This window comes from Trichechus manatus, unplaced genomic scaffold, assembly GCF_000243295.1.
Source record: "Trichechus manatus latirostris isolate Lorelei unplaced genomic scaffold, TriManLat1.0 scaffold00024, whole genome shotgun sequence".
NCBI lineage: Eukaryota > Metazoa > Chordata > Mammalia > Sirenia > Trichechidae > Trichechus > Trichechus manatus.
In genome coordinates, this window is record NW_004443960.1 from 9,834,471 (window position 1) to 9,854,307 (window position 19,837).

At 37.6% G+C, this 19,837-nt stretch overlaps 1 protein-coding gene across 2 annotated transcripts in view; it reads left to right on the plus strand.

The window, feature by feature from the left end:
- The window catches only part of ATF7IP2 (activating transcription factor 7 interacting protein 2), an 82,626-nt gene that overhangs the window by 42,130 nt on the left and 20,659 nt on the right, over positions 1-19,837 (plus strand). For both annotated transcript variants that reach the window (XM_023728462.1, XM_023728463.1), the window contains exon 6: positions 6,944-7,104. In XM_023728462.1, coding sequence (XP_023584230.1) covers positions 6,944-7,104 — 161 coding nt within the window. The remainder of the gene's footprint in view (positions 1-6,943; positions 7,105-19,837) is intronic.

Genomic DNA, 19,837 nt, shown 5'->3' on the forward strand with positions numbered 1-19,837 from the left:
AAAAAGTAACCAGGATTGGTGATTAGGGAAATTTTCACCCTAGCCAGATTGCAGAAGACTTTAAATGAGGAGGTTCACTGTTGGAAAAGCATGCTCTGGAGAGAGTGTGTCTGGACAGCCTGTTGCTAGTGGGTGGGAGGATCAAACGGCCACAATATTCAGTCACACAGAGGGCTGTTGGAAGAGATTAGGCATGTGGTTGTATTTCAGCAGGCAGTCATCTACCCTATCTTGTTTTAGTACGTAAGTACTGCCCTCCTTTTGTGAACTGTAGTTCCACTGGTGGTGGTAGCTGGGCACCATCTGGTTGTACTGGACTCAATCAGGTAGAGGCTGTGGTAGTTTTGGTCCATTAGTCCTTTGGACAAATCTTTCCCTTGTGTCTTTAGTTTTCTTCATTCTTTCTTGCTCCAGGCAGAGTAAGACCAGTGGAGTATCTTAGACAGCCGGTCATAAGCTTTTAAGACCCGAGATGCTACTCACCAAAGTAGAATGTAGAACATTTTCTTTATAAACTATGTTATGCTGGATGAGGTAGATGTTCCCCGAGACCATGGTCCCCACAGCCCTCAGCCCAGTAATTTGGTCCCCCTGGGAGTTCGGATGTGTCTGTGGCGCCTCGATGACCTTGTGGTTGACTATTTTTATGGCTCTGCTGCATCTCCTGCTCAATCCCTGCAGGTACTACTTGGGCTGCTCCGTGCTGTTGGGTGGGAATTCAGGAAGTCACTGCGCCAGGTGTGGGGCAGGGATGCTGCTGATGCCTCAGTAGTTGAGGCCCACTGCTGCGCCAAGAGTGGGACAGTGACCCCACTGACACTGTGGCAGAGTTGGCCTGCACTGTTCTGGGTGTGGAGTGGAGGACTGGTCCCTAGTTGGGCTCTAGTGACGCTGCTGCTGCAGTGGACTAGGCCACCACTGCAGTGAATCAGGCCCAGCCATTCTCCAGATGTCGTGTGGGGAATGGGTTTCCTGCCAAGTCCTGCTGACACTACCGCTGCAGCAGAGACGCCCCGCCCCCCACGCCTTTGTGGAGTGGGGGATGGGTCTCTGGCCAGGCCTCACTGATGCTGCCTGGGATTGGGCTACCACTTCTCTAGGCTTGGTGTGGGGAATGGGTTCCTGGCCTCTCTGACATCCAGTCTGGAATATTTGGGGAATAAAAAGAAAATTCAGGGGACTCACTGTGGTGTTATTTTGCAAGTCTTGAAGTCCCTAGCCAGTCTTCCTTTTGTCCACCTTTCAGAGTTGTTTCTTGATTCTTTTGAATTATTTCTAGAGTATTTAGTTGTACTTAGAGGGGAGGAACAGGAAAAAGTGAGTCTATGATACCTAGTCCTGGAACTGAAAGGATACCAAATCATTTTTGCCTTCCAATGTTGTTTGAGCCTACTTCTACATATGAAGTTTGTTTGCTTTCTGATAACATTTCAGAGTTCTGCCTTTCGGTACCTGCATTTTTGTTCATGCTGTCCATTAGATAAGCTTGAGAGTTGGATGATCAGGCCATCCTTTTGAAGTAATTAATATACGTGTATATTTAAAATGCTACAAGTTCTCAACCAAAGCGTAGGCTCTAAATGTTTCAGTTCCAAGTTGTAAGCAACTCACCAACTGGAAGAGCAAGTTAGAAACCTGATTTATTTCTGGTCTTCACTTACTGTTAGAAGTATAGTCAGTCTTCATTATTCACAGATTTCTTATCTGCTAATCAGCCTACTCACTAAAATTTATTTGTAAACCCCAAGTCAGTACTTGTGGAGCTTTCGTGGTCATTCATGGGAGTGCTGTAAGGGCAAATACAAATTAGAAGTAAGAAAGAAAAACAAAAAAAGAGGCTTATTTCTTCATATTAAAAAAAGGAAAGAGACTGCCCTCCTCCTTTTCTTAGAACATGTTCTTTAGGAAACTTGTAAGTTTTTTCTCTGCCTCTTTGAAACGTATTTAAATCTTTTTAAAGGCTAAATAAATAAGCCTCTTGCCAGTTTTACAACCTAGGAATGTTTCTTTAAGGACCTGGAAGCCATCACTTTGAAATGTAATCAGTCAAGAGGATAGTACACCTAGCTCTCAATGTCCTGGAAGGATGGGAGCCTAATTTCATCTAGCACTTGGCCCCAAGTTGCAAACCTACCTCTGGACATAAAGATATGAGAGATTTATTTTTTTCTTTCAATAATGGCAATTAGCAAACACAAGTGGCTATTGGGGAATTTAAGATGAACTATGTATGCCAAAGGGTGCTTTCAAGTTCTCTTACTTGAGGACTAGTTACCATTTATCTTGAAAATGTGAAAATGGGTTGCATCTGCTTAGCTGTATAAAACGATAAAATTCATTTCTGTCTTTGCAGTTTCTTTAATAGATTGCCTGTGATGTGTATCACGTTCTGGTTTAAAGCTTATTCAGTAATAGAACTGATTTCTTTCTCTTCTGCTTTTGTGGAGGGTTTGTCTGGATTGGCAGGAGATTTTGTTTTTAATTATGCTTTCTTCACAAAGCACAGAGTGGCAGAAAGTTTGAGTCATCCGAAGCACATGTTGCCAGCTGAGGTCAAACAAGGCAATGCTCTGCCTTCTTGTTTCAGCTCTCATACTGTAGACAAGTGTCCTTTTCGTGGTCTATTTAGTGCCATTTTTTTCTCATTTTTGTGCTTTTTATTGGTGATTTTGCTCTTTAAAATGGCCCCCAAGCATAGTGCTAAAGTGCTGTCTAGTATTCTTAAGGGCAAAAAGGATGTGGCATACCTTACAGAGAAAATGTGTGTTAGATCAGTTTCATTCAGGCATGAGTTATAGTGCTGTTGATGGTGAGTCCCATATTAGTGAATCAATATTGTTGTTGTTAGGTGGTATCAAGTCAGTTCTGACTCATAGTGACCCTGTGTACGACAGAACAAAATACTGTCCAGTTCTGTGCCATCCTCCCAATCATTGCTATGTTTGAGCCCATTGTTGCAGCCACTGTGCAGTTCATCTCATTGCAGGTCTTCCTCTTTTTTGCTGACCCTCTGCTTTACCAAGCATGATGTCCTTCTCCAGGGACTGGTCCCTGCTGATAACATGTCCAAATTACATGCAACAAAGTCTCCCCCTCCTCGCTTGTAAGGAACATTCTGGTTGTACTTCTTTGAAGACAGATTTGTTCATTCTTCTGGTAGTCCACGGTATATTCAGTATTCTTCACCAACTTCATAAATGAAAGGCATCAATTTTTGTTCAGTTTTCCTTGTTCATTGTTAAACTTTCGCATGCGTATGAGATGGTTGAAAACACCATGGAGTGGGTCAAGCATACCTTAGTTCTCAAAATGACATCTTTGCTTTTTTAACACTTTAAAGAGGTCTTTTAAAGCAGATTTGCCCAATGCAATACATTATTTGATTTCTTGACTGCTACTTCCATGAGCATTGATCATGGATCCAAGTAAAATGAAATCGTTCACAACATTTTTTCCATTTATCATGATGTTGCTTATTGGTCCAGTTGTGAGGATTTTCGTTTTCTTATGTTGAGGTGTAATCCATACCGAGGGCTATATGTAATCTTTGATCTTCATCAAAAAGTGCTTCAAGTCCTCTTCACTTTCAGCAAGGAAAGTTGTGTCACCTGCATAACACAGGTTGTTGATGAGTCTTCCTCCAATCCAGGTGCCACCTGCTTCTTCATATAGTCCAGCTTTTCGGATTATTTGCTCAGCATACAGATTGAACAAGTATGATGAAAGGATACAAACAAGACACACACCTTTCCTGACTTTAAACCACACAATATCCCCTTGTTTTGTTCAAATGACTGCCTGTTGGTCTATGTATAGGTTCCTCACAAGCACAATTAAGTGTTCTGGAATCTCATTCTTTGCTATGTTATCTGCATCTGTTTGTTGAAACATCTCAATTAGTATTTTGTCAGTTCTTAGAGCCTTGTTTTTCACCAATGCCTTCAGTGCAGCTTGGATTTCTTCCTTCAGTACTGTTGGCTCTGGATCATATGCTGCCTCCTGAAATGGTTGAACTTAGACCAATTCTTTCTGATACAGTGATTCTGTGTATTCTTTCCATCTTGTTTTAAATGCTTCCTGCCTCCTTCAATATTTTGCCCATACCAAACCAAAAAACCAAACCCACTGCTGTCGAGTCGATTCTGACTCATAGTGACCGTATAGGATAGAGTAGAACTGCCCCATAGAGTTTCCAGGGAGTGCCTGGTGGATTTGAACTGCTGACCTTTTGGTTAGCAGCCTAGCTCTTAACCACTGTGCCAGCAGGATTTCCATTTTGCCCATAGAATCCTTCAATATTGTAACTCGAGGTTTGAAAAATTTCTTCAGTGCTTTCAGCTTGAGAAATGCTGAACGTGTTCTTCCTTTTTGGTTTTCTAACTCCAGGTTTCTGTACAGTTCATTATAAGACTTTGTCTTCTTGAGCCACCTTTTTAATCTTCTGTTCAGCTCTTTTACTTCATTATTTCTTTTATTCAGTTTAGCTACTGTATGTTCAAGAGCAAGTTTCAGAGTCTTTTCTGACATCCATTTGATCTTTTCTTTCTTTCCTGTCTTTTTAATGACCTTTGCTTTCTTCATGTATGATGTCCTTGATATCATTCAGCAACTGGTGTGGTCTTCAGTTATTAGTGTACGATGTGTCAAAGTTGTTCTTGAGATGGTCTCTAAATTCAGGTAGGGTATACTGAAGGTCATACTTTGGGTCTTGTGAACTTGTTTTAATTTTCTTCAGCTTCAGTTTGAACTTGTATATGAGTGATTGTTGGTCTTCCACAGTCGGCTTATGGCCTTGTTCTAACTGATGATATTGAGCTTCTCATTGTGTCTTTCCACAGATATAGTTGATTTGATTCTTGTGTTTTTATTTGGTAAGATCCACACATATAGTCCCCGTTTATGTTGTTGAAAAAAGATATTTCCTATGGTTAGGTCATCATGCTTGCAAAATTCTGTCATGCAGTCTCCAGCATCCTTTATCATCAAGACAATGATTTCCAGCTACTGATCCTTCTTCATTTCTAACTTTTGCATTCCATTCACCAGCAATTATCAAGGCATCTTGATTGCATGTTTGATCAATTTCAGCTTACAGAAGTTGGTAAAAATCTTCAGTTTCTTCATCTGTGGCCTTAGTAGTTGGTGCGTAAATTGAAATAATAGTTGTATTAACTGGTCTTCCTTGTAGGCGTATGGATATTATCCTGTCACTGACAGTGGTGGACTTCAGGATAGATCTTGAAATGTTCTTTTTTACAGTGAATGTGATGCCATTCTTCTTCAGTTTGTCATTCCTGACACAGCAGACCATATGATTGTCTGGTTTAAAATGGCCAATACCAGTCTATTTCAGCTCACTAGTGTCTAGGATATCTATCTTCAAATGTTCCATTTCATTTTTGACAACTTCCAATTTTCCTAGATTCATACTTCATACATTCCACGTTTCAATTTTTAATGGATGTTTGCAGCTGTTTCGTCTCATTTTGTGTCATGCCACATCAGCAGATGAAGGTCCTGAGAACTTTACTCCATCCCTGTCATTAAGGTTGACTCTTCTTTGAGGAGGCAGCTCTTTGTTAGTCATATTTTGAGTGTTTTCCAACCTGAGGGGCTCATCTTCCAGGACTATGTCAGACAGTGTTCTGTTGTTATTAATAAAGTTTTCACTGGCCAATTTTTTGAGAAGTAGATGGCCAGGCCCTTCTTCCTAGTCTGTCTTAGTCTGGAAGCTCCGCTGAAACCTGCCACCATGGGTGACCCTGCTGGTATTTGAAGTATTGGTGGCATAGCTTCCAGTGTCACAGCAATGTGCAAGCCACCACAGTACAACAAACTGACAGATGAGTGGTGGAGTGAATCGATAATACATATTAAATAAGTTGTCTTTAAACACAAAAGCACACACAACAAGGTTACGTATTGATCAGCGATGAAATGTTGTGAACAGAGATTTTTAGTAAACGAAACGTGTATTTTCCCTGGAGCAATGACTCACTATCTGCTAACAGTGCGCGTAGTGACTTTATAGAACACAACTATTCAAATGAGAATCAACTTTATAACAAAAGTAAAAAGTTGTTTTTGTTTTTGTTTTTGTTAAAGACTAGTGTTTATTAGCTTATTAGTCTAATAGTATGAAAGTGTTGTCTGAGGACTCGCTTTTATCAAGGTAAGTAGTCATTAAACCCAAAAACCAAACCCTTTGCCGTCAAGTCAGTTCAGACTCACAGGGACCCAGTAGGACAGAGTAGAACTGCAGCATAGGGTTTCCAAGGCTGTCAATCTTCATGGAAGCTGACTGCCACATCTTTTTCCCATGGATTGGCTGGTGAGTTCGAATTGTCTACTTCTTGGTTAGCAGCTGAGCACTTAACCACTGTGCCACCAGGGCTTCAAGTAGTCATTAGTATCTATAAATATACCTATTAATACTGTTGATGTTAGGCTCTGTGGAGTCGATTTTTGATTCATAACGACCCGAAGTGACAGAGTTGAACTGCCCCAGAGAGTTTTCTAGGCTGTAATCTTTATGGAAGCAGATCGCCAAGTCTTTTTGCCATTGAGTGGCTGGGTGGGTTCAAACTGCTAGCCTTTTCCTGTTGGTTAGCAGCCAAGCACTTAACCATTTCGCCACCAGGGTTCCTTAACCTATTAATAGTTAATAGATGTTTGTTTTTTCTTCTTTCCAGCCAACCTTGGAAGTTGATTTTTACCACCATATTTTTATTTCTTTGAAGTTGCGTTATTTTAAATTAATTTTGGTATACAGACTATGATCATGGTCATCAGCCATTAAAATACGTATAATATAAGGTATATTTTGCAGTGTATATGGAAAAATATTTTCAATGCGAAGAAAGTTTGCCTATTATTAATTTCATGTGAGAGAACACAGTTGGTAGCCTTTTCTTTAACCGCTTTTTCCTCACCCATTTAACAGGCTGCAAATTCTGAAACCTTGAATTTGGATAAGAATCAAGAGTCAGTTAACAGTCCAGATAAAAGAGTGACTTCTGCCAACTATGAACATTCCAAGCCTTCAGAAAAAGGAAATGAAAAGGTTAATTTATCATTGGATCGTGTTGAGTTAGTTTCTGAAAGGTAAGTGTTTCTACAAAATTATATTTTAAAAAAAACTAAATATATGCTCATAAGGAGCCCTAGTGGCACAGTGGTTAAGAGCTCAGCTGCTAACCGAAAGGTCGGCAGTTCAAATCCACCAGCTGCTCCTTGGAAACCCTATGGGGCAGTTCTGCTGTATCCTGTAGGGTCATTATGAGTCGGAATTGACTCAGTGGCAATGGGTTTTTTTATATGCTTATAAACATACTCTTTTCTCAGTTAAGCATAGAGTATCTTAAAGCTTTATATTCACATGAACACTGCTTTTAGCTATTATGAAAGAATGGAATTGCTTTTCCAAATCTCTTGTCGTTGTTTTAACAGTACTAAAAATTTGAATTACCATATTTTTACACAAATAACACACACCTTCTACGTTTGTTTGCCAACTGTGCCCACCCTCTGCAAGGTATTTTCATAAGCGTGGTATGCTAATTTTTTTAAAGCAATGTGTTAAAAAAATTGGCATACCTCAAGTGGGGAGCGTATGGTTGGCAAAGAAATGTAGAAGGCATGCATTATTTGAGTAAAGATACAGTAGTGACCAAGTTTTTTGTTGCATTGCTTTCCATCTTCGATATAGTGACTGGAGTAATGAAATTTCAGTAGATGTTCAGTTTTATTCATGGAAAGATCAAGGCCCTATGAAACACTGGTGAAAAAAATTTTACACAGGAAAGTAGGTAAAACTAGGAAAGAAGTCCTTAAAATTGCTTCTTCGTCTAAAGTAGTATGATAACTTTAAATTAGAATGAAGATTGAGTCACAGAGCAGCTGAGACATCCAGTCTCATTTCTGATCTAAAAGATTTGGGGCTGGTAGGGAAGTCCTTCAGTTTAACAAAGAAACATGATCGGTTAGTCTGTATTAGATTGGTGTTCAAGGGGGCACATTTTTTTTTTTCCATTTTCGACCATTTACAGTTTTCCTGGTTCATACTTCATACATTCCATGTTCTATTATTATTACTTTTTTCTACTGTTTGGTTTTAATTTAATTTAATTTTTCTTATTGTGCTTTAAGCGAATATTTACAATTCAAGTTAGTCTCTCATACAGAAATTTATACATACATTGTTTTGTGACCCTAGTTTCTCTCCCTGTACCGTGACAGCACACTCTTTCTTTCCACCCTGGATTTCCTGTGTCCATTCAACCAGCTCCTGGCCCTCTCTGCCTTCTCATCTCACCTCTGGACAGGAGCTGCCCATGTAGTCTCATGTATCTACTTGAGCTAAGAAGCAAACTCCCACGAGTATCATTTTATGTCCCATGGTCCAGTCTAGTCTTTGTCTGAAGAGTTGGCCTCAGGAATGGTTTTAGTCTTGGGCTAACAGAGAGTCCGGGTCTCTCCTGTCTCAATCAATCCATTAAGTGTGGTCTTTTTACTAGAATTTGAGTTCTGCCCCTCACTTTCCTCCTGCTCCGTCAGGGACTCTGTTGTGTTCCCTGTCAGGGTGGTCATTGTAGCCAGGCACCATCTGGTTCTTCTGGACTCAGGCTGATGAAGTCTTTGGTTTATGTGGCCCTTTCTGTCTCTTGGGCTAATACTTTCCTTGTATCCATGGTGTTCTTCATTCTCCTTTACTCCAGGTAGGTTGGGACCAATCGATGCAATCTTAGATGGCCACTCGCTAGCTCTTAAGACCCAAGACGCCACTCACCAAAGTGGGATGCAGAACATTTTCTTAAAAAACTTTGTTATGCCAATTGACCTAGATGTCTCAAGGGGGTACATTTTAATGTATTCTTTTCACTGGTGATTTTCTACAATTTTAAAGCTTCATAATGTTGATTATTTTATACTTAACAGTCACTCCTTAAAGTGCCCTATAGTTTTACTTTAGTATGTTCAGTTATACTTCAATATTTAAAAAGAGAAAAATATTATAAATAAGTGAATTAAAAGATGGCCATTGTTTCCATAAGAACACCCTCCCCCCTAAATAGCTATGCACACTCAAGGATGCTGTAAACTGAGGGCGAGACATCAACAGATCTATACTGCTTATAGCAGATTCTTGGTATTTGGGGATTTAACATGCAGTTTTGACTCTTTGAGAGAAGCCCTAATGTTCCATGATACTGAGGGCTGCATTTTAGTTTTGAGCCAGGAAGCTGCTGTGAAGAAAGCATTTAGTTGGTGGAGATGGCAAGTCATATTTCAGTAAGTCTTTGTTGTTAAACCTCTTGTTCATGTATATGCTGAAATTTGTGAAATAACAGAAAGGGAAAATGCTAGTGATGGAAGTGAAAAAGTTAAGACAGGATTAAGATAGAACTTTCTAGACTAACATATCAAATTTAGTAGTGGCTCTGTCTGTGATGGAGCCCTGGTGGTGCACTGATGAAGAGCTTGGCTGCTAATGGAAAGATTGGCGGTTTGAATCTACCAGCTACTCCTTGGAAACTCTATGGGGCAGTTCTGCTCTGTCCTGTAGGGTCGCTGTCAGTCGGAATGGACTCACCAGCAGTGTTGTTTTTTTTGTCTATGATAGGAATTCCCAGGTGGCACAAATAGTTAAGCACTGAACTACTAGCTGAAAGGTTGATGGTTTGAGCCCACCCAGAGGCTGCTCAGGAGACAAGCCTGGCTGTCTGCTTCCAAAAAAGTCACAGTCTTGAAAGCCCAGTCGAGCAGTTCTATTCTGTACATATGGGGTCGCCATGAGTCAGAATTGACTCGATGGTAACCAACAACAACATCGACGGTAACCAACAACGACATATCTATAATATGAACAAATCCTTCTTATGATCTATACTGGAGGAAGAACCTGTAATTTTGTAAAACTTACAGGCAGCACTCTCAGCCTATGAATGTTAGAGTAGGTGTTAAAAAAGTGTAACTTGGCCCTGATGGCTTCAATGATGAATATTAATAAAATATTTAAGGAAGAAATAACACTAGTTTTAAAGAGACTTTTCCAGAGAGTGCGAAAGAGTTCTTCAGTTCATTTTGTGAGACTAGCATAACCCTGATACAAAAAGTGATTAAAAAACTTTACAAAAATGGCAAATTGCAGCCTACTTTTACCCATGAAATAGATGTAGATATCCTAAACAAGATACTAGTAAATTGAGTTCGTCATTGTTAAGTTACCATCACGTTGAGTCTGACTCGAGTACAACATGCTATAAAAGTTGAGTTTGTCCCCAGAGTGCAAGGTTGATTTAACAGTGAAAAATTAATATAATTTGCCAAGAGAAAAATCATTATAAGCTCATGATAGGTGCAATATTTGATCAAATTAAATGCATAAAAATAATCTGTTTTATGATTAAAAACAGCTGCCTGGCAAACACAGAATAGGAGGTAACTTCCTTAATCTGATAATGAACATCTCCGAAAAACCTAAAACAAACCTGATGGTGGAATATTGAAAGTGTTCCCTTGAGATACAAAATAGGAGAAGGATACCTGCGGTCACCACCTTATATAACATTGTACTGGATGTCTTAGCTAATATAAGCATGCAAAAAATGCAAGAAAAATAAATAACATATAAAGAATTAGAAAAGAAAGAACAGTATTATAATTCTTATATGTTTGGGGTGTGCATATAGGAAATCCAAAAGAACCTACAGATAAATTATTAAAGTTCATACGAGTTTAGCAAGAGATTTGAACTAAAATATATAGAAATCAGTTGTATTCGTATATATCAGATATAAACAATTAGGAACTAAAATTTTGAAAAAAGATGCACACATACGAAGTACCTAGGTATATATTTAACAAGACAGGTAGTAACTGAAGATAATTATAAAACTTTATTGAGATATATTAAAGAAGAATTATTTCAGTGGAGAGAGGTACTATTTTTATGATTTGGACAGTTAAGTATTATAAAATGTTTTCATTTCTGTTCAAATGTATATATTGAGTACAATTTCAGTCACTATCCTAGTGTGTAATTTTATGGAATTTATCAAGCTGATTTGATTTTTAAATGTATATGTAAATACAATGGGTTAAGAAGCCAAGATACCCTTGAAGTTCGAGAAACAAAATGGAAAGAATTTGTCATCAGATGTCAAGACATTACAAAGCTACAGTAATTAGGATAATATGATATTGGCAAATGCTGGACAAATAGATCAGTGTGACGGAGAGTCCAGAAACAAATCCAAGTACATAGGTACATGTGATATGTGATGGAGATTGTGTGGCAGATCATTTGGGAAGTGATTGACTTTTAATAAATGATGCTATCTTAATTCACTATTCATGTTGGGGAAATATGAAAGAAATTAGACTCCCGTGTCAGACTGTACACGAAAACCAATCTCATGTGGATTAAGGAACTGAATATCTAAAGAAAAGTTATAAAGCTTTTAGAAGATAATATAGGAAAATGTCTTCATGAACTTAGATAGGGAAAGATTTCTTAAGACACAAAATGCCCTTGCCATATAAGAAAAATAGATCATTTTTACCACTTTAAAATAGAAACTTCTTTTCTCAAAAGGCACTTTAAAGATAGTGAGAAGACAGGCCATCGAGTGAGAGAAGATACTCGCAGCACATATAACCTGTAGAGGACTAGTACCCAGAAAGTATATAAAGAACTTCAACAGTAAAAGCCAGATAATACAAAAGGAAAATGGGCAAAAGACTTTTATATCCACTTGACAAAGAGGAATTCCAAATGGCCAATAAACTATGAAAAGGTGCTCATCTTCATTAGTAATCAGGGAAATGCAGATAAAACCACAATGAAATACCATTACATATCAGGTAAGGAAAAATAAAACATTTAAAAATCTGACAATACCAGGTATTGATGACGTTTTAAAATAAAGAGAACAGTTTTTATTTAATATTTTTCTGTTGGGTGAGTAAATAGGTACAGCATTCTAGAAAACAATTTGGCATTATCCAGAAGTGTTGAAGATGGCAATATCCTTTGATCCAGCAGTCCCATTTTTTGATATATACCCTTGCTAGAGACATGTACACATGTGCAATAAGGTATATGTATAGTTCTTTTTAGCAGCATTTTCCGTAATACCCAAAAACTCGAAGTAAAAAAATGTCCACCTACAGTTGAAAAGAAAAATAAGTTGTGGTAAATCCATACAGTGGAATACTGTACATTAAGTAAAAACAAAAGAACTACACTCATGCAGCTATGAATTACTCTCACAAAAGTAGTATTGAAATTGAAAAGCATTCAAGTGAAGTTCCAAAAGAGCCAAAAACAAAGTATATCATTTCGGGATCTAAATCTAGATCTCAAGAGAAAAACAAGGAAATTAATACCTCAAATGTTGTTTATGGTAGAGAATTATGATATAGGATAGAGGAACATGGATTTCTGAAGTGCTAATAATTTAAAATATTTTTACCTGAGTGTAGCTACATGGGTTTTAGCTTTGTAATTAATTTTTGAACTGTTCATGCATTTTAATTCAATTTGAAAATCTTTTAATTAGAAAACTTAGACTATTTATATTTAATGTATTTTTACCAATATATGTGGGTTCATAACTACACTATGTTACTACTTATTTTCTGTTTGCTCCACTTATTTTATGGTCCTTTTCCTGTCTCTGTTTGTCTATTTTACTTTTGTTGGTTTAATCTTTTATTTTTCTTTTCTGTCCCTAATTACTCTGTTGGAGCCATGGTGATAGAGTGATTAAGAGCTCAGGCTGCTGACCAAAAGGTCAGCATTTCTAATCCACCAGCTGCTCCTTGGAAACCCCATGGGGCAGTTCTGTTTTGTCCTGTAGGGTCGCTATGAGTTGGAATCGACTCGATGGCACACGACAACAACAGTTAACTTTGTTAGTTATACATCTTTTATTGTTCTTTTAGAAGTTATTCTAAATGTTATGCGTGATATGTGTCATATTAAGGTTTGAGGTCACTAACCAAAGTCACAAATCACATGCTGTAACACAGTAGGGGGCAACATTCTATTTACATAAAATAAAAACAATGGGATTAGTTTTAATTGTGGGCATCTGTCTCTCATGGCCAGCAAGTCTCCTCTTGTGGCTAGTACAGGGCAGATATTTTACCCACACCCCTTTTGTGTTGTGAAAGAAAAGACCCCGTTCTCTTCCTGCTGGAAACAAATATAAAAGTGGGATTACCCAGGTGCCGTATGGTGCCCACATATGAGCAAGAGGAAAAAAGAGTTATTGTGTGCCCAGAACAGAAAAAAGGGCTTCTCTGATAAGGAGAAGGGGTTGGCGGGGGGAGAGAGAGAGAGAGACAGCCAATTCCCAACCATCCTTATAGAAAATGTTCTGAGCCCAAGGCCTCTGCTTAGACAGCCCAGAGAGAAGACGTAGTAAAAGACTGCCCTCTTATCAGTATGGATTCTTGACTCATTAGAGTCTACTATGAATTACTACTTTTACCATTTTGCAGACGGTGCTTGACCTTAGAACACTTAAACTCCATTTATTGCTCCCCATCTTTTGTGTTTACATGCATTTTAATTTTATATTATTTTAATACCAACAAGACTGTATTATCACTATTTTGTGCAGTCATTAATTTAAAATTATCTGCACATTTAACCTTTTTGTTGCTCTTCATTTCTTCCTGTATTTCCATTTTTTCATCTGGCATTATTTTCCTTCTCTCTGTAGAGCTCATTTATTGTTTCTTGTTTTAGATCTGCTCAGGACAAATCCTGTCTTTTTTTATTTGTCTGGAAATAACTTTATTTTGAAGGACAGTTTTGCTGGGTATGGAATTGTAGTTTGGCAGTTATATTTTTTCAGCACTTTCAATATGTTGTTGCAGCGTCTTCTGCCTTCTTTAATTTCTGTAGAAACGTCAGACATCAGTTTTATTGTTGCTTCTTTGAAGATAGCGTCTGTGTTACTCTAGCTGCTTTTAAGATATTCTACTTATTTTAAATTTTTCATCAAGAAGCCGTAAGATACGAGGTGTGCATGGTGGTGGGGGGTTGTTTCTTGAGTTTTTTTGTTGTTGTTGTTGTTGTTGTTCTTTTAATCTTGACTGGGGCTCATAGCCCTTCTTGAATTTGGGCCTTGATGTCTTTCATCAGGTATGGAAACTTCTTGGCCATTTATCTCTTCAGATACTGCTTCTGCACCATTCTATCTCTTCTCCCCTTATGGTATGCCAATTGTATGTTTTTTTGTATAGCCTATCTTTTTTGCTGTCCATACTTGGTCTGGATATTTTCTACTAACCTATTTTCCAGCTCATCAATCCTGTCTTCAGTTGAATCCTGCCTTCAGTTGGATCCAGGAGCCCTGGTGGCGCAGTGGTTAAGTGCTTGGCTGCTAACCAAAAGGTTGTCGATTCCAACCCACCTGCTGCTCTTAGGAGAAAGATGTAACAGCCTGCTTCTGTAAAGATTTACAGCCTTAGAAGCCCTATGGGCCAGTTCTGCTCTATCCTGTAGAGTCACTATGAGTCAGAATTGACTCAATGGCAGTCAGTTTAGTTTTTGGTTTTCAGTTGGATCCAACTTGCTGTTAAACCCGTTTATTGAATCTTTAATTTCAGTTTGCATATCGTACAGTTCTCCCATTTCCATTTGATTCTTTTCTATAGATTCAAACTCTCTGGTGAAATTCTTCATCTTGTCTTTCATGTGTTGAATATGTCAATCACTTTTAAAGTCCATTTCTAATAACTCTAGTATCTTGGTCACTTTGAGCTCTGTTTCTATTTGCTGCTTCTCGTCTTTGGCCTGTCTCTTAGTATGCCTGCTAATTTTTTGTTTGAATGCTAGACACTGTGTAATGAAAATTTTAGGGGCTTTGAATGATGTTATCTTCCTTCATAGTGGATTCACTCTGTTCTCTGGCAGGCAGCAGAGGGACCTGGTAGTTTGTGTTGTGATTTTAAAATAGGTTCACAAATTAGTTGATACACCATACTTTAAAAGTGGAACCTGATTTCCATCTTGGAATATACTTAATAAACTCACTTCTGATAAATAGAATACAGCAGAAGTGACAGTATGTCATTAGGTCATAAAAGATATTATAGCTTCCTCTGCTCTCTCTTGGATTGCTCATTCTGAGACAAGTTAACTGATGTCAGAAGGACACTCAAGCAACCTAAGAAGAGAGTCCCACTTGGTGTAAGGTGTCCTGCAAACAGCTATGTGAGTATGCCATTTCAGAAGGAGCTCTCCCATATGAGAGACCCTGCAGCAGAACCCTCAAACTACACTGCTTCCTACTTCTTGACTTCCCAGAAACTTGGAGATAATAAATGTATTTTTTTAAGCCATTATGTTTTGGGGTAAATTGTTACATAAACCAAAACCCACTGCTGTTGATTTGATTCCTATAGGATAGGATAGAACTGCCACATAGGGTTTCCCAGGCTGTAAAAGTCTTTATGGAAGCAGACTATCACATCTTTTTCCCGCGGAGCGGCTGTTGGATTTGAACCGCCAACATTTTGGTTAGCAGCCAAATGCTTAACCACTGCTCCACTAGGGCTCCGGATAAATTTGTTAGCAATAGATAAATAATACTGCATTTCAATCCAGTCATGAATTGAGTGGGCTTGAGGCTGATTTTCAGGCTTTGTGAGACTCATTCTCTTCTGATTTACCACCAGTCCTTCAAGGGTCTCGCCTGAAATCTTGTGGTGTTTCATATGGCTCTTCCTGTTTTTCTGATGTTGTATTCCAATTTTGTCTCCCAATACTAATCTACTATGCTTTTAGCTACTTTATGTTTGGCTTCTTATTTTTCGCTTGGCTTAGTTGGCAAATACCTTGAGGGGAATGCTTTTGGCCAGTGTCTAGCTCACTTTTCTATACTCTCCTCCCATCTGGGATCTTGGTCCATCAGGTTCTGGTTGCCACTACAGCTTTCTTATGTTTTCAAACATGTTTTTTTTCTTTTATTTACTTAAAAAATCATTTTAATAGCTTTTCAAATTGCTCATGGATGACCCCGTAATAGCTATTATACATATCAATTTATGTACATTTCTGTATGTATAACTTATTTAAAATTTTTTTTAATTTAAGAAGTAAATCCTTTGCAAAGAAGGAAAAAAGAAATGTGTAGCTTTTTCTATAATTATAACTCTAGAAGAAGTCAGCAGGTTTTATAGTTGTTTTTTCTGATGCTCCAGGTATTGAAGAAATTAGTACCACTACTAACTTCCTGTGTCAGTAGAATAGGTTGGATTTAGAAGTTGAAGCGTTTTTCATTTTAGAATGTGAAGAAAATGGGCAAGGCAGGAACAGCTGAGCTGAAGAAGATCATAGAGGGGAAGACTTATGGAGCAGAACACATATTTGATGAAGAAGAAACTTGTATAAATAAGAAGAAAATCCCTTTATTTGCAATAATTTTCAAAGATTAAAAAAAAAAGTAAACATCAAGGTCTAAGACACCCAAGAACAGATGACATCACCAGTGCTGATTGAACAAAGTATTGATAATGCCAAAAAATAAGTCTTGCGTTCAATTTCATGTGAAGAAATATTTACAAAGGAGGGAAAAGCAGTTATCAGCTGCAATATTTTAAGAAATTTTCTACTCTTTTGCATGTGCTCCTTTCTACTTGTGCTTTGTTAAAATTAATTTAATCTTAGTAATAAATTTATCCCTCTTTTATACCTCAGAAACCAAGACAGAGTTTCTTACCCTAAAACACTCAGCTAGTAAATGGCAGAACCAGGATTTAGACCCAACATTCTGTCTCCAGCACCCATGTTCGTAACTACTACCTTATAATATTAGCTGGAAGAATTTAACTGCTTATTTTAGACCCAGACGTTTTTCTCCAAGGTAAAATGCAAATAGAAAACATATGTTAGGCACATGAAGATTACCATGAAAACGGTCGGTATCCTCAGTTTTTTTCCCTGATAAGGATTATAATAAAAAAGCTGTCATTGGCAGCAGTCAGTAGAACAGTTTCATGAAAGTTATTTATCCTTGGATGCTAGTGGAATTCCAGTTAGACCACTTAGTTTGCAGATTTATAGATGGATTTCTCAGGATAAGCATGAATGTCTGCACACACACACACATACACACACACACAATTTTTAAAGTAAAATTAATTGACAAATAATACCTACTGAAAACTGCAAAAATAAATAAGTGTATAGCTTGATGAATTTTCACAAAATGAACACATTACATAAATATCACCCAGAGCAAGAAGCAACACCAATAGCATCCACCAATTCCTCACTCCCAGTCATCAATTCCAGCTTTGCCACACCTACCTGAGTAACTTCTGACACCATAGATTGTTTTTGCTTGCTTTTCACCTTTGTATAATGAAATCATATTCTGTGACCTCTTTTGAGTTATGCTTCTTTTGCCTAATATTATGTGTCATGAGATTCATCCACGCGGTTGTTCAGCAATAGTTTGCTCATTCTTACTGCTATATAATATTCCATTGTATGAATATACCACAATTTATCCTTTCACAACTGCTGATGGGCATTTGGATTGTTTTCAGATTGAAGAAATTATGACTAGTGCTACACAGTCTTTTACATGTCTTGGTGAATGTACATATATATTTCTGTTGGACATATGCCTGAAAATGAAATTGCTAGGTTGTAGAGTATGTGTATTTTCACCCTTAATTGATACTGCCAAACATTTTACCAAAGAAGTTGTACCAGGTTATACTCCCACTAGGGGTGCATGAGATTTTTCAATTTCTCCACATCCTTGCAAACACTTGGTATTATCTGCCTTTCTCAGTTTTCAGATTGTATTTATAGTTGTATCACATTGTGGTATTAATTTGTATTTTCTTCTAATAATGAAGTTAAGCTCATTTTCATATGTTTGTTAACCGTTTGGATATCTTTTTTTAATGAAGGCTGTTTAAGACTTTTGCTTATTTTCTTTTTGAGTTGCCTCTTTTCTAATTGATACATAAGGATTCTTTAAATATTTTCGATGCAGATTCCTTGTCGGATAATATATATTCACTGCAACGATATTTTCCAACTCTATTAATAGTCTTTCTGCTTCCCTAATGGTGTGTTTATATGAACTGACCTTGATTTCTAATTTTTGATGAATGTTCCTTCTGTTTAATTCTCTTCATCTTGCCTCCATTTTCTTCAAACTAGCAAAAATTGTGACTGTAATGAGGAGAGAAATGGAAGATATAAAAAAATCCAAATGGAACTTCTAGAGATGAAAAAGACAATAACCGAAGTGGAAAGTACAGTGGACAGGATTAACAACAGAGTAGATAATTATTCATTTAAAAAAAAAATCAGTGAAATAGCAGTGGAAACTTTTCAAAATGAAGCAGAGAGAGAAAAAGTAGAAAAAGAAAATGAATGGCATTAGAGACCTCTGTAAAATGTCAAGCAGTCTAGTATGTCTATAACTGGAGTCTCATAGGGAACAGGACTGAAAAAATATTTGAAGATAAAATGTCTAAAATTTTAAAAACGATGAAAACTGTAAACCTGTAAGTGTAAAAAAGATGAACAGATCGCAAGCAGAAGAAACAAAACCACACAAAGTCCCATCATAAACAAATTGCTGAAAGTCAATGATGAAAACATTACGAACAAGAATGGCAGCAGACTTCTTGCTGTAAACTATGCAAACTAGAAGACAATGGAGAGATATTTATAAAAAATACATTTCAAAAGTGTAGGGGGAAACAAAAAAAAAGTTAAAGGGAGTTTTTCAGGTAGAAGGAAAAATAATACCAGATGGAAATTTGGATTTATGCACAGTAATGAAGAATGTCAAAAACTATAAACATATGGGTAAATATTTCTGTTTCTATATGGTATATGGAGCCTTGGTGGCGCATTGGTTGACTTGAAGGCAACTTTTTTTTTATATATATACAACAACAACAACCCATTGCCGTCGAGTCAATTCCAACTCATAGCAACCCTACAGGACAGAGTAGAACTGCCCCATAGGGTTTCCAAGGAGTGCCTGGTAGATTTGAACTGCTGACCTTGTTGTATATAGTATATATAAAAACCAGGGCTTCAAACTAGTTCATTTGGTTTCAAAGCCCTGCTGAGAATTTGCATTTCCATCTCAGATATACTGAATCAGAATCTACATTTTAACAAGATCCCCAGATGATTCTTGTGTATACGTGTCTTCTTATATATGCAGTTAAATTATTTCCTTTTTTTTTTAATTGTACTCCAGGTGAAGTTTTACAGAACAAATAGTTTCTCATGAAACAGTAGTACACATATTGTTTTATGACATTGGTTAACAACCCCACAACATTGTCAACCCTCTCCCTTCTCAACCTTTATTTTTTTTGGGTGAAAATATACATAGCCAAAGATACACCATTTGAAAAATATCTACATGCACAGTTCAGTGACATCAACTACACTCTTCCAGTTGTGCTGCTGTTCTCACTTTAGGTGAAGGTTTACAGAACAAAACAATTTCTCATTTAACAGTTAGTACACATTTAACAGTTAGTAACAACCTCACAACACATCAACACTATCCTTACTTAACCTTCGGTTCTCTATCACCAGCTTTCCTGTCCCCTTCTGCTTTCTGGCCCTTGTCCCTGGACTGCTGTGCCTTATCAGTCCCATTTGGTTTTATGGGGCTGTCCACTCCCCGGCTGAACGGTGAACCTCGGAAATGACTTCACTACTGAGCTAAAAGGGTGTCTGGGGGCCATATTCTTGGGGTTTCTTCAGTCTCCTTTAGGCCAGTAAATCTGGCCTTTTTTGTGTGAGTTAGAATTTTGTTCTACATCC